General features: G+C 38.7%; 1 protein-coding gene across 18 annotated transcripts in view; it reads right to left on the bottom strand.

Annotated features, from left to right (window-relative positions):
- Window positions 1-12,818, bottom strand: part of UNC80 (unc-80 homolog, NALCN channel complex subunit) — a 247,007-nt gene that overhangs the window by 129,230 nt on the left and 104,959 nt on the right. For 11 of the 18 annotated variants that reach the window (XM_067026776.1, XM_067026777.1, XM_067026787.1 and 8 more), the window contains exons 23-24: window positions 10,328-10,540; window positions 6,780-6,951 (exon numbers count right to left, since the gene is read on the bottom strand). In XM_067026776.1, the coding sequence (XP_066882877.1) occupies window positions 6,780-6,951; window positions 10,328-10,540 (385 nt within the window). The remainder of the gene's footprint in view (window positions 1-6,779; window positions 6,952-10,327; window positions 10,541-12,818) is intronic. The other 7 variants (XM_067026781.1, XM_067026785.1, XM_059053748.2 and 4 more) reach the window with 1 other exon arrangement.

Below are 12,818 nucleotides of genomic sequence, written 5' to 3'. Positions count from 1 at the left end.
TTCTTTATCCATTCATCTCTTAATGGAAATTTAGGTTGCTTCCATGTCCTGGTTATTGTAAACAGAGCTGCAATGAACATTGTCATACATGACTCTTCTTGAATTATAGTTTTCTCAGGATATATGCCCTGTAGTGGCATTGCTGTATCCTATGGTAGTTCTATTTTTAGTTTTTTAAGGAACCTCCATATTGTTCTCCATACTGGTTGCATCAATTTACATTCCCACCAACAGTGCAAGAGGGTTCCCTTTTCTCCACACCCTCTCCAGCATTTATTGTTTCTAGATTTTTTGATGAGGCCATTCTGACTGGTGTAAGGTGATACCACATTGTAGTTTTGATTTGCTTATCTCTGATGATTAGTGATGTGAGCATCCTTTCATGTGTTTGTTGGCAATCTGTATATCTTCTTTGGAGAAATGTCTGTTTAGGTCTTCTGACCATTTTTGGATATGGTTGTTTGCTTTTTGGATATTGAGCTGCATGAGCTGCTTGTAAATTTTGGAGATTAGTCCTTTGTCAGTTGCTTCATTTGCAAATATTTTCTCCCATTCTGAGGGTTGTCTTTTCGTCTTGTTTATGGTTTCTTTTGCTGTGCAAAAGCTTTTAAGTTTCATGAGGTCCCATTTGTTTATTTTTGTTTTTATTTCCATTTCTCTAGGAGGTGGGTCAAAAAGGATCTTGCTGTGATTTATGTCAGAGTGTTCTGCCTATCTTTTCTTCTAAGAGTTTGATACTGTCTGGTCTTACATTTAGGTCTTTCATCCATTTTGAGTTTACTTTTGTGTATGGTGTTAGGGAGTGTTCCAATTTCATTCTTTTAAAAGTAGCTGTCCAGTTTTCCCGGCACCACTTATTGAAGAGGCTGTTCATTCTCCATGGCATGTTCTTGTTTCCCATGTCGTAAATTAGATGACCATATGTGCGCGGGTTTATCTCTGGGCATTCTATCCTGTTCCATTGATCTACATTTCTGTTTTTCTGCCACTACCATACTGTCTTGATTACTGTAGCTTTGTGGTATAGTTTGAAGTCAGGGAGCCTGATTCTTCCAACTCCATTTTTCTTTCACAAGGTTGCTTTGGCTATTCAGGGTCTTTTGTGTTTCCATACGAATTGTAAAATTTTTTGTTCTAATTCTGTGAAGAATGCCATTGGTAGTTTGACAGGGATTGTCCTGAATCTATAGATTGCTTAGGGTAGTATAATCATTTTCAAAATGTTGATTCTTCCAATCCAAGAACATGGTATATCTCTCCATCTGTTTGTATGAGCTTTAATTTCTTTCACCAGTGTCTTATAGTTCTCTGCATATAGGTCTTTTGTCTCCTTAGATAGGTTTATTCTTAGGTATTTTATTCTGTTAGTTGCAATGGTAAATGGGAGTGTTTCCTTAATTTCTCTTTCAGATTTTTCATCATTATTGTACAGGAATGCAAGACATTTCTGCGCATTAATTTTGTATGCTGCTACTTTACCAAATTCCTTGATTAGCTCTAGTAGGTTTCTGTTGGCATCTTTAGGATTCTCTATGTATAGTATCATGTCATCTGCAAACAGTGACAGCTTTACTTCTTCTTTTCCGATTTGGATTCCTTTTATTTCTTCTTTTTCTCTGATTGCTGTGGCTAAAACTTCCAAAATGATGTTGAATAATAGTGGTGAGAGTGGACAACCCTGTCTTGTTCCTGATCTTAGAGTAAATGGTTTCAGTTTTTCACCATTGAGAATGATGTTAACTGTGGCTTTGTTATTTATGGCCTTTATTATATTGATATAAGTTTCCTCTATGCCTATTTCTGGAGGGTTTTTATCATAAATCGCTGTTGAATTTTGTTGAAAACTTTTTCTGCATCTATTGAGATGATCATATAGTTTTTCTCCTTCAATTTGTTAATATGGTGTATCACATTGATTGATTTGAGTATACTGAAGAATCTTTGCATTCCTGGGATAAACCCCACTTGATCATGGTGTTATTATCCTTTTAATGTGCTGTTGGATTCTATTTGCTAGTATTTTGTTGAGGATTTTTGCATCTATGTTCATCAGAGATATTGGTCTGTAGTTTTCTTTCTTTGTGACATCTTTGTCTGGTTTTGGTATCACGGTGATGGTGGCCTCATTGAATGAGTTTGGGAGTGTTCCTCCCTCTGCTATATTTTGGAAGAGTTTGAGAAGGATAGGTGTTAGCTCTTCTCTAAATGTTTGATAGAATTCGCCTGACAAGCCGTCTGATCCTGGGCTTTTGTTTGTTGGAAGATTTTTAATCACAGTCTCAATTTCAGTGCTTGTGATTGGTCTGTTTATATTTTCTGTTTCTTCCTGGTTCAGTCTCAGAAGGTTGTGCTTTTCTAAGAATTTGTCCATTTCTTCCAGCTTGTCCATTTTATTGGCATATAGTTGCTTGTAGTAATCTCTCATGATCCTTTGTATTTCTGCAGTGTCAGTTGTTACTTCTCCTTTTTCATTTCTAATTCTGTTGATTTGAGTCTTCTCCCTTTTTTCTTGATGAGTCTGGCTAATGGTTTATCAATTTTGTTTATCTTTTCAGGGAACCAGCTTTTAGTTTTATTGATCTTTGCTATCATTTCCTTCATTCCTTTTTCATTTATTTCTGATCTGATCTTTATGATTTCTTTCCTTCTGCTAACTTTGGGGGTTTTTTGCTCTTCTTTCTCTAATTGCTTTAGGTGTAATGTTAGGTTCTTTATTTGAGGTGTTTCTTGTTTCTTGAGGTAGGATTGTATTGCTACAAACTTCCCTCTTAGAACTGCTTTTGCTGCATCCCATAGGTTTTGGGTCATCGTGTTTTCATTGTCATTTGCTTCTATGTATTTTCTGATTTCCTCTTTGATTTCTTCAGTGATCTCTTCGTCATTAAGTAGTGTATTGTTTAACCTCCATGTGTTTGTATTTTTTTAAGTTTTTTTTTCCTGTAATTGATATCTAGTCTCACAGCGTTGTGGTTGGAAAAGGTATGTGATACGATTCCAATTTTCTTATATTTACCAAGGTTTGTTTTATGACCCAAGATATGATATATCCTGAAGAATGTTCCATGAGTACTTGAGCAGAAATATATTCTGTTGGTTTTGGATAGAATGTCCTATAAATATCAATTAAGACCATCTTGTGTAATGTATCATTTAAAGCTTGTGTTTCCTTATTTATTTTCATTTTGGATGATCTGTCCATTGGTTAAAGTGGGGTGTTAAAGTCCCCTAATATGATTATGTTACTGTCAATTTCCCCTTTTGATGGCTGTTAGCATTTGCCTTATGTATGGAGGTGCTCGTATGTTGGGTGCATAAGTATTTACAATTGTTATATCTTCTTCTTAGATTGATCCCTTGATCATTATGTAGTGTCCTTTGTCTTTTGTAATAGTCTTTATTTTAAAGTCTGTTTTGTCTGATATGAGCATTGCTATTCCAGCTTTCTTTTGTTTTCCAGTTGCATGGAATACCTTTTTCCATCCCCTCACTTTCAGTCTGTATGTGTCCCTAGGTCTGAAGTGGGTCTCTTGTAGACAGCATATATACAGGTCTTGTTTTTGTATCCATTCAGCCAGTCTATATCTTTTGGTTAGAGAATTTAATCCATTTACATTTAAGGTAGTTATCGATATGTATGTTTTTATTACCATTTTCTTAATTATTCTGAGTTTGTTATTGTAGCTCTTTTCCTTCTCTTGTGTTTCCTGCTTAGAAAAGTTCCTTTAGCATTCACTGTAAAGCTGGTTTGGTGGTGCTACATTTTCTTAGCTTTTCTTATCTGTAAAGGTTTTAATTTCTCTGTCAAAACTGAATGAGATCCTTGCTGGGTAGAGTAATCTTGGTTGTAGGTTTTTTCCTTTCATCACATTAAATATGTCCTGACACTCCATTCTGGCTTGCAGAGTTTCTGCTGAAAGATCAGTTATTAACCTTATGGGAATTCCCTTGTATGTTTTTTATTGTTTTTCCCTTGATGCTTTTAATATTTTTTCTTTATATTTAATTTTTGATAGTTTGATTAATATGTGTCTTGGTGTGTTTCTCCTTGTTTTTATCCTGTATGGTACTCCCTGTGCTTCCTGGACTTGATTGACTTTCCTTTTCCATATTAGGGAACTTTTCAACTATCATCTCTTCAAATATTTTCTCAGTCCCTTTCTTTTTCTCTTCTTCTTCTTCGACCCCTATAATTTGAATATTGGTGCATTTAATGTTGTCCCAGAGGTCTCTGAGACTCTCCTCAATTCTTTTCATTCTTTTTTCTTTATTCTCCTCTGCAGTAGTTATTTCCACTATTTTATCTTCCAGGTCACTCATCCGTTCTTCTGCTTCAGTTATTCTGCTATTGATTCCTTCTAGAGAATTTTTAAGTTCATTTATTGTGTTGTTCATCATTGTTTGCTCTTTAGTTCTGAGATCCTTTTTAAATGTTTCTTGTATTTTCCCCATTCAATTTCCAATATTTTATATCATTTTTATTTATTTTATTTTATTTATTTTTTTTTTTTGTGGTATGCGGGCCTCTCACTGTTGTGGCCTCTCCCGTTGCGGGGCACAGGCTCCGGATGCGCAGGCCCAGCGGCCATGGCTCACGGGCCCAGCCTCTCCGCGGCATGTGGGATCTTCCCAGACCGGGGCACGAACCTGTATCCCCTGCATTGGCAGGCGGATTCTCAACCACTGCGCCACCAGGGAAGCCCTATATCATCTTTAGTATCATTACTCTAAATTCTTTTTCAGGTAGACTGCCTATTTCCTCTTCTTTTTTTTGGTCTGGTGGGTTTTTACCTTGCTCCTTCATCTGCTGTGTGTTTCTCTGTCTTCTCATTTTGCTTAACTTACTGTGTTTGGGGTATCCTTTTCACAGACTGCAGGTTCATATTTCCCATTATTTTTGGTGTCTGCCCCCAGTGGCTAAGGTTTGTTCAGTGGGTTGTGTAGGCTTCCTTGTGGAGGGGACTAGAGCCTGTTTTCTGGTGGATGAGGCTGGATCTTGTATTTCTGGTGGGCAGTTCTGTGTCCAGTGGTTTGTTTTAGGGTTTCTGAGACCTTATTATGATTTTAGGCAGCCTCTCTCCTAATGGGTGGAGTTGTGTTACCATCTTGCTAGTTGTTTGGCATAGGGTGTCCAGCACTGTAGCTTGCTGGTCGTTGAGTGGAGCTGGGTCTTAGCATTGAGATGGAGATCTCTGGGAGAGCTTTCGCTATTTGATATTACGTGGAGCTGGGAGGTCTCTTGTGGACCAATATCCTGAACCTTATTCAGGTGTTCCAGAGATGCAGGGTACATCAAGTTGATTGTAGAGATTTAATCCACTGCTCCTGAGGCTGCACAGAGAAATTTCCCTTTCTCTTCTTTGTTCGCACAGCTCCTGGGGTTCAGCTTTGGATTTGACCTTGCCTCTGCATGTAGCTCGCCTGAGGGCATCTGTTCTTCACTCATACAGGGTGGGGTTAATATACCAGATGATTATGGGGCTCTAGGTCACTCAGGCAGCGGGGAGGGAGTTGTACAGAATGCAGTGTGATCCTGCAGCGGCAGAGGCTGATATGACGTTGCAACAGCCTGAGGCGCACCATACGTTCTCCCAGGGAAGTTGTCCCTGTATCACAGGACCCTGGCAGTGGCGGGTTGCACAGGCTTCTAGGAGGGGAGATGTGGATAGTGACCTATGCTTGCACACAGGCTTCTTGGTGGCTGCAGCAGCAGTGTTAGTGTTTCATGCCCGTCTCTGGGGTCCGCGCTGATAGCCATGGCTCACGCCCATCTCTGGAGCTCATTTAGGTGGTGCTCTGAATCCCCTCTCCTCATGCACCCCAAAACAATGGTCTCTTGTCTCTTCGGCAGCTCCAGACCTTTTCCCGGACTCCCTCCCAGCTAGCTGTGGCACACTAGCCTCTTCAGGCTGTGTCCACGCAGCCAACCCCAGTCCTCTCCCTGGGATCTGACCTCTGAAGCCTGAGCCTCAGCTTCCAGCCCCCGCCTGTCCTGGTGAGTGAGCAGACAAGCCTCTCGGGCTGGTGGATGCTGGTCGGCACTGATCCTCTTTGCGGGAATCTCTCCACTTTCCCCTCCGCAACCCTGTTGTTGCACTCTCCTCCATGGGTCTGAAGCTTCCCCCATGCCCACCCCTGCCTCCGCCAGTGAAGGGGCTTCTAGTGTGTGGAAACCTTTCCTCCTTCACAGCTCCCTCCCACTGGTGCAGGTCCCGTCCCTATTCTTTTGTCTCTGTTTATTCTTTTTTCTTCTGCCCTACCCAGGTATGTGGGGAGTTTCTTGCCTTTTGGGAAGTCTGAGGTCTTCTGCCAGTGTTCAGTAGGTGTTCTGTAGGAGCTTTTCCACATGTAGATGTATTTCTGATGTATTTGTGGGGAGGAAGGTGATCTCCACCTCTTACTCCTCTGCCATCTTGAAGGTCTCCCTCAGGTCTAACCCTTTTTTAAAACTCCCAAAGCAGTAATAAAACACAAACCCTGACCAGCCCTCTTCTGGGGCAACACAACTATGTTTTCTCAAGGAGGCCTAAAACTGATCTTCGTATTTACAATATTAAGAGTCAGAGACTACAAAGCAATGAGTGCTCCATATTGCCAACTCTTTGCCCCTGTCTACAGTCTTCTCCTTCCAGTTCCTGCTCTCTCTTTGTGTGGCTTTATGCACATGCTCACATCCATGCAAAGGGAATAGGGGAGAAGGTGCAGTGGGAGACATGGGAAGGTGGTAAGAATGTGAAAGAGGAAAGAGAAATATTACGTGCTCCTAAAGCAGAGGTTCTTACAAGCAGGGGTTCTTGTAGTAAAGGGAGTCTCCTTACTGTCATCTAAAAAGTCTTCCTCCTCATCCTCCTTTCTCAGTCTCCTCTTGGTCTCCTCATCATAAATGAGACCCAGCAGGTTGGCTGGGCTCTCACTTTCCCCATGGCACAGCTCATTCAACCGGACGCCAATTGCCTACCATGAAGAGAAAAAGAATGAAACAGCATGAGATACGTCAGACTGTAAAATAGGCTCTCACATTACAGAGGTCACCAGCAACCAATTGATGGGAATTATTTTCAGCATAAGCCTCCTCTGTCTGCCATGGTGTTGTTACCACCATGTTTCATTTCCCAATGTGGGAACACAGAGAGCGAAGGCACTGATGTTATCTCTAAGGTCACTGTGTCTAAAGACTTTTAGGAAATGGCATGGCATGTTTTATTCTCATACAAAACATATTCTGAAAATATTTCTATTTCCTCAAAGGTCATCTATTTTATAGGTTTCACATAGGGAGTATGCAGTTGTTTTTTGTTGTGTTTGTTGTTTCTGTTTTTTGTCATTTTTGTCTGTTTTGCAGTTGTTTCTAATGGAGGATTTTGCTGCAGTAAAAAATAAAAAGTCACAGTTCTTCAGAGTGTTTCTGATTATGCTGCTTTATGAGAAAGGCACTATCATGCTAATGAGCTTGGAGATTGGCATGAATTCTGGAACTGCAATTTTATTTGTATCTGTTATCATATATGCAATCAATGTCTTTCTTATAGACTTTGTTCCCCCCCCTCCATGATACACTATGAATGAGAAAGAAATACTATTCTTTTGATAGTGTACCCAACATCAACATTAGAAATATGATTTTTAATAAGTCAGCACATGGGCAATATTGGCTCTTACAAGGTATTCATAAAACCAATACTTACTATCTGTTCTTCTGAATAATCATGTACTATTGTCTGATTTACTAAAAGGAATTTTCCATAAGAAAAGACAATATATGCTACCTCTATCTAATTCCTTTTACATTCCAATGACAAATTGTATGCAACAAAAGAGGAGATGCATGCTTAAGAAAGAGAGTCAAAAAGCTAAAATGAGCACTGAACCTAGAATTTGACAGTTTGGTTACTCTGTGCATTAATAAGAACAAAATTCCAGCTACTTTTCTTTTTTCTTCCTATATCATCCTTTTCAAATATTCAGAAAAGTTACTACATTCTGGGCATGCAAGAGATTAGACTCACTACCGGAAACTGACAAAGATATGTTCAGACACTTTAAATAAAAACACAAGTTGTTTGAACGTCTTGGCTATCTGAAAACAAAGGGGTCTGCTTAAACTCTGGAATTAAGTGGGGAGTAATAAAAACCACAAAAAGGAGAAAGAAAGCAGTGTAGAAAAATATCACAGCATCCTAAAATCTTAGCTGCTAACCTGAGAAGTTTTAAGCAAACAAAACAAAACATAAAAGCAAAAACCACCACCTCAACAAAAAGCCTTGTCCTGATGCTACTCTTTTGGAAATCCTCTCTAAGGAAGGAGATGTGGAATTATGAGTCTGGAGTGGAGACAGCAGACTGAATAGTGAGATTCACAGGGGAAAAAAATCTACATCGATCCTCCCAGGATGCTGAAGCCAAGTCATTTAAGTTAAACACACAGTTCATAAAGCTTAAAAGGTTGCTCAAAAAATGAACTTGTCTGGGATAATACGAAATACCTAAATAATAATTTAGAGCTCTGTGTCTCTTCTAAGACCAGAAAAGTGCCTTGGGAATATGTTTATTCCTTTTTCATTCATCAAATATTTATTAGGTGAGGTAATTTGTTACGTATTAAATAAAAATAAAGTTGAATAAATTGTTATAGTACATCAGTATCTTTGTTTAATGTGCCCTAGTAGATTATAAACCTTCATAAAGAAGGATCATTGTTTGGCAATTAGGAAAGTTAGGTTGAAAGACTTGCTCTAGATTGCTCAGCAACCTTGAACTTGGATTCAAATAGGGTATCTGACTCGAGTGTGTCTTGCTCTTTACTTCAATGAGCTTACAGTCTATTGGGGAGATAATAACATACCAAAATAACAGTCGTGTAAAAGACTGAAAGCACTTTATTTATTAGAATATGGAGAAATCAGATTCATTTCAGAGAATCATACAAAGTTTCATTCCTGTAGATTCTGAAGAATTGCTGTGTAGGCTAATGGGGAAGGGGAAAAGTGGATATTTTGGATGGAGAGTTTCAAAAGATCCGTATTCAGGGAAATGCACTGACATGTTCAGAGACTGACAAATAAGCCAACTGGTTGAAGTACCATTTTGTGAGAGGAAATAATGTGCCTGAGGGCTTGGAAAGGTAGATTGTGACTAGATCCTAGAGTTCATGAAGCTGGACTTCATTTTGCATTCTGAAGAAGGACGAAAGGTACTTTCTGAGTGGGGGAGAAATTTATCACTCATTCGAGGGACACTGTGATAGCTGCCTAACAATGCACAGAAAAATCATATACCCTGCTTTCAAGAATTAATATAATAACATTATTATTGAACACCTCTTAGATGCAAAGCATTGAGATAAATGTTCTTTAGATACATTAGCTCATTTGCTTTATCATCCATAATCTTGGTGTGATTTGAACAAAGGTTGTGGCGAGAGCAGCAATGCCAGGCTAAGCAATTTGGGTTTTATCCCAAGGGAAAAGGAGGGCCACTGAAGCACTATAATGTGACTTGCATTTTAGCCTAAGCACTCTGACAGCAGTTTGAAGAATGAATTGGAGGGAGCAAGTCTGGAGGCTGGGAGATAAGTATGAACGTTCTGCTTTTAGATGAGCTATGCCAAAGGGAGATGATTTCACTGGCAGTGTGTAGGATGGGTCAGATGAGGGGAGATTGTGGGAGGAGACTAAATAGGAAAATACTTTAGTCATATAGATAAGAAGTAATGAAGTTCTGACCTAAAAGGGCATCAGTGACATGGAAGGGGTGGAATCAATGAGAGAAGAAGGTTTGGAATATGTTCAAGGCTGTCTTCTTAGATGATGGTGGTACTATCAATAAGAATAGACAATTCAAGAGGGGTTGCAGATGGGGGTGTGTTTAAATGGAGAGAAGGGTTTTATTTTGGTCAGATTGAGTTTCAGGACATTGAGTGAATGCCTCCAAAGTACAGTTGGTGATGTCGGTTGGGGATCCAAAGAGTGCTATGGATAGAGAAGTGTGTGCCCCAGCATACAGCTAACAGTTGAAAATATAGGAATAAATGTAATCCTGGCACAGATTATACAGGAAAAAATTATAAGAGATGCTGAGAATGTTTACATTTATAGGAAGGAAAGAGGCAGAGGACCAGGAAAAGAGACAGAAGAGATAATAATGTCTAACTTTGTAGATTTACTGGGAAGATTAAATGAATTACATTTATTTTCCCCTGAAATGTTTTGTTCAGTGCCTGGTACATAACGGATACTCAATAAATCGTCTCCCAAACAAATGAACAAACATAATCAAAAAACTTCTTCACTTCACTCAACCTAATTTTTATAGAAGAAAATCAAAAGCTCACGTCTCCCCATTGGTAGAAGAGCTTGGCAGCGTTCCACTGCAGCTTCTGGTTTCGCTTGTTGCCCACAGTGGGAGACCGTCCCCTGGAAAGGCCTTTCTTGGTGATATTCACATGATGCCCTTTCATCCACTCTGGCCAGTTGCCACGGTTGCAGCGGTAAACAAAACGGGCACACTCCAGGAACAGCGCAGCTCTGGCTACTACAGGCGCTTCCTGAGTAGGGTTGTTAAGGAAAGAGTAATGTAGGATTAACAAACAATGAAGGTGAACTTAAACTGAATGACTATGTACTCTTAGTTTATTTTCGTCTCTGTATTTTGATTTAGTTTAGCCATATTTCCCAGGGTAATGTTAGCATGGTTACAATAGTAGTGGGAAATCTGGAAGACGAATCCATGAAGGCAAATTTGGGTATTGAAAAATTAGACATTCTAAGTAGGTTTCTGAGTTTAGTTTTCTCCTTTTGGAGAATCTCAAGTAATTTCATGACTCTTTGCATATTTCAGAGACAGCTGGGATTTAAGTGTGAAATAATTTTTAATCAGAAGGTTTTAAATATGATTTTTTTTAAAACCTAAAATTAACATGATGCAAACACATATTCAATTTCTAGAACTAGTCGTATGTTAACCAAGGGTGTCAGTAGGGATTTTGTTATCTAGGACCATCCACAAGCTCCAAGGAAGTGCAATTGCTCCCTCATTTTGGCTAGTAAGAAAAGGAAGAGCTTACTACATTAGGCTGAGTTGTGAGAGAAAACAGAGAATAAAATGGGGCCTGAAATGGAAAACAAACAAATAAATAAATTAGATTTAGTCTCTTTCCCCAATTTTTCATAAACAACAGACCAAATTCTGCTTAAATAGGCATGGTTTCAATTGAAAATGTTTGACAAAGAGGAAATTGCTTAATTGATAAATGGAAAATAGAGCATTTCTTCAGGAAAATAAAAATATGGCTCCATCTTTTCAAGACGTGCTTGAAAAAATAAAAGAAACAGCTTGTAGTTGATACCCAGAAACTGGTAATAGTGAGATATCTACTGAACTCTTTATAAGCCAAAAAAATAAAAATAAATAATGATAATAATAAGGGAAGGAGTGTGAAGTTTCCCATAGGTCAACAGGTCGCAAAAAGTACATACATCAAAAATTCATTCGTGCCAGTTAAAAAAATATACATCACAATATTAGCTATCACCTCAGTTACCTAATAACCATAGGTTGCTTAGTAAGCACATGTTTTCAAATTGAAACCGTTTTCATCATTCAAGCAATAGCATTCTTAACAATGCATCGATCCATAATGTTAAAATAGGGGCTAACATACAGAGAATATCAATATGTGCCAATTAGTTTTTATAAATTGTAATTCTTAATTATCAAAACAACCCTATGAAACAATATCTTCATTTTAATATTTTTTTAAAATGAGGTATAATTTTTCCACTATTATATAGCTGGGAAGAAGTCGACACAGGATTCAATCTCAGGTCTCTCTCATGCCCAGATCTGTACTAGTTCCTCTTTGGTATCTACATTGTCTTAATTTATACTCATATAAGCCTTGGGAAAAGATGATTTCTAGAATGCATGTAGAAAGTCACTGTTTACAGATGGGACAATTGGGACTTCCCTGGTGGTCCAGTGGTTAAGACTCTGCGCTCCCAATGTAGGGGGTGCAGATTCGATCCCTGATTGCGAACTAAGATCCCACAGGCCGTGTGGCATAGCCAAAAAATTTTTTAAAAAAGGGGGGGACAATAATGTCATATAATGTTATTTACTAAAACACAAATGTATAATCACATCATTTTCCCATTTAAAATATATTATAGGCTCAATCTACCTCAGTCATCAATGAATAAAGATAACTGACACTTGTTATCTGGTTCACCTCTCTCTCTATCCCCATCTCAAGTGCTCTGTGGTCCAATTATGTCAAACTGGTTAGTCTCCCAGATATGACATCTCATATGTTTCCATGTGTTGTTTCCATGACTTGCAGAGCCTTTAAGCCCCTTTTCCATCTGGCAAATTCCCACTTTAAGCTTCAGTTTAGTTACCTCCTCCAAGAAGCCTTCCTTAATCCCTTCCTTCTTCAGGCAGAGTTGGCTACTTTATACTGTTGCGTACCACACTATCTCAAATACCCTGGATGATTCAAGTAAGTTAGCCCATTAAGCATTTTCTCATTGTCTAAAACTTAAATGAAACCATCAAGAATTCTAATAAGAAATGTATTCATGTTGGGACTTAATTTTACAAAGCATATGTTGTATTGCCATGACAAAGTTAATCTATGTGAAGACGCAGAATACAAGATAAACACAATGGTGAGACTCTATCATTAATAAAAGGTGCACACTGATGATGAGAAACTATCGTCAACTGCACTGGCGCCAAGACTTGGCAGCAGGTCACAGGGATAGAAAGACTTTAGATTGCAAAGGGTCAGATGACTTTCTGTATCAAACCTATCATTACTGTGG

The sequence above is a fragment of the Kogia breviceps genome, chromosome 2 (assembly GCF_026419965.1).
Source record: "Kogia breviceps isolate mKogBre1 chromosome 2, mKogBre1 haplotype 1, whole genome shotgun sequence".
Lineage (NCBI taxonomy): Eukaryota > Metazoa > Chordata > Mammalia > Artiodactyla > Physeteridae > Kogia > Kogia breviceps.
This window is presented reverse-complemented; position numbering and strand designations above follow the sequence as displayed.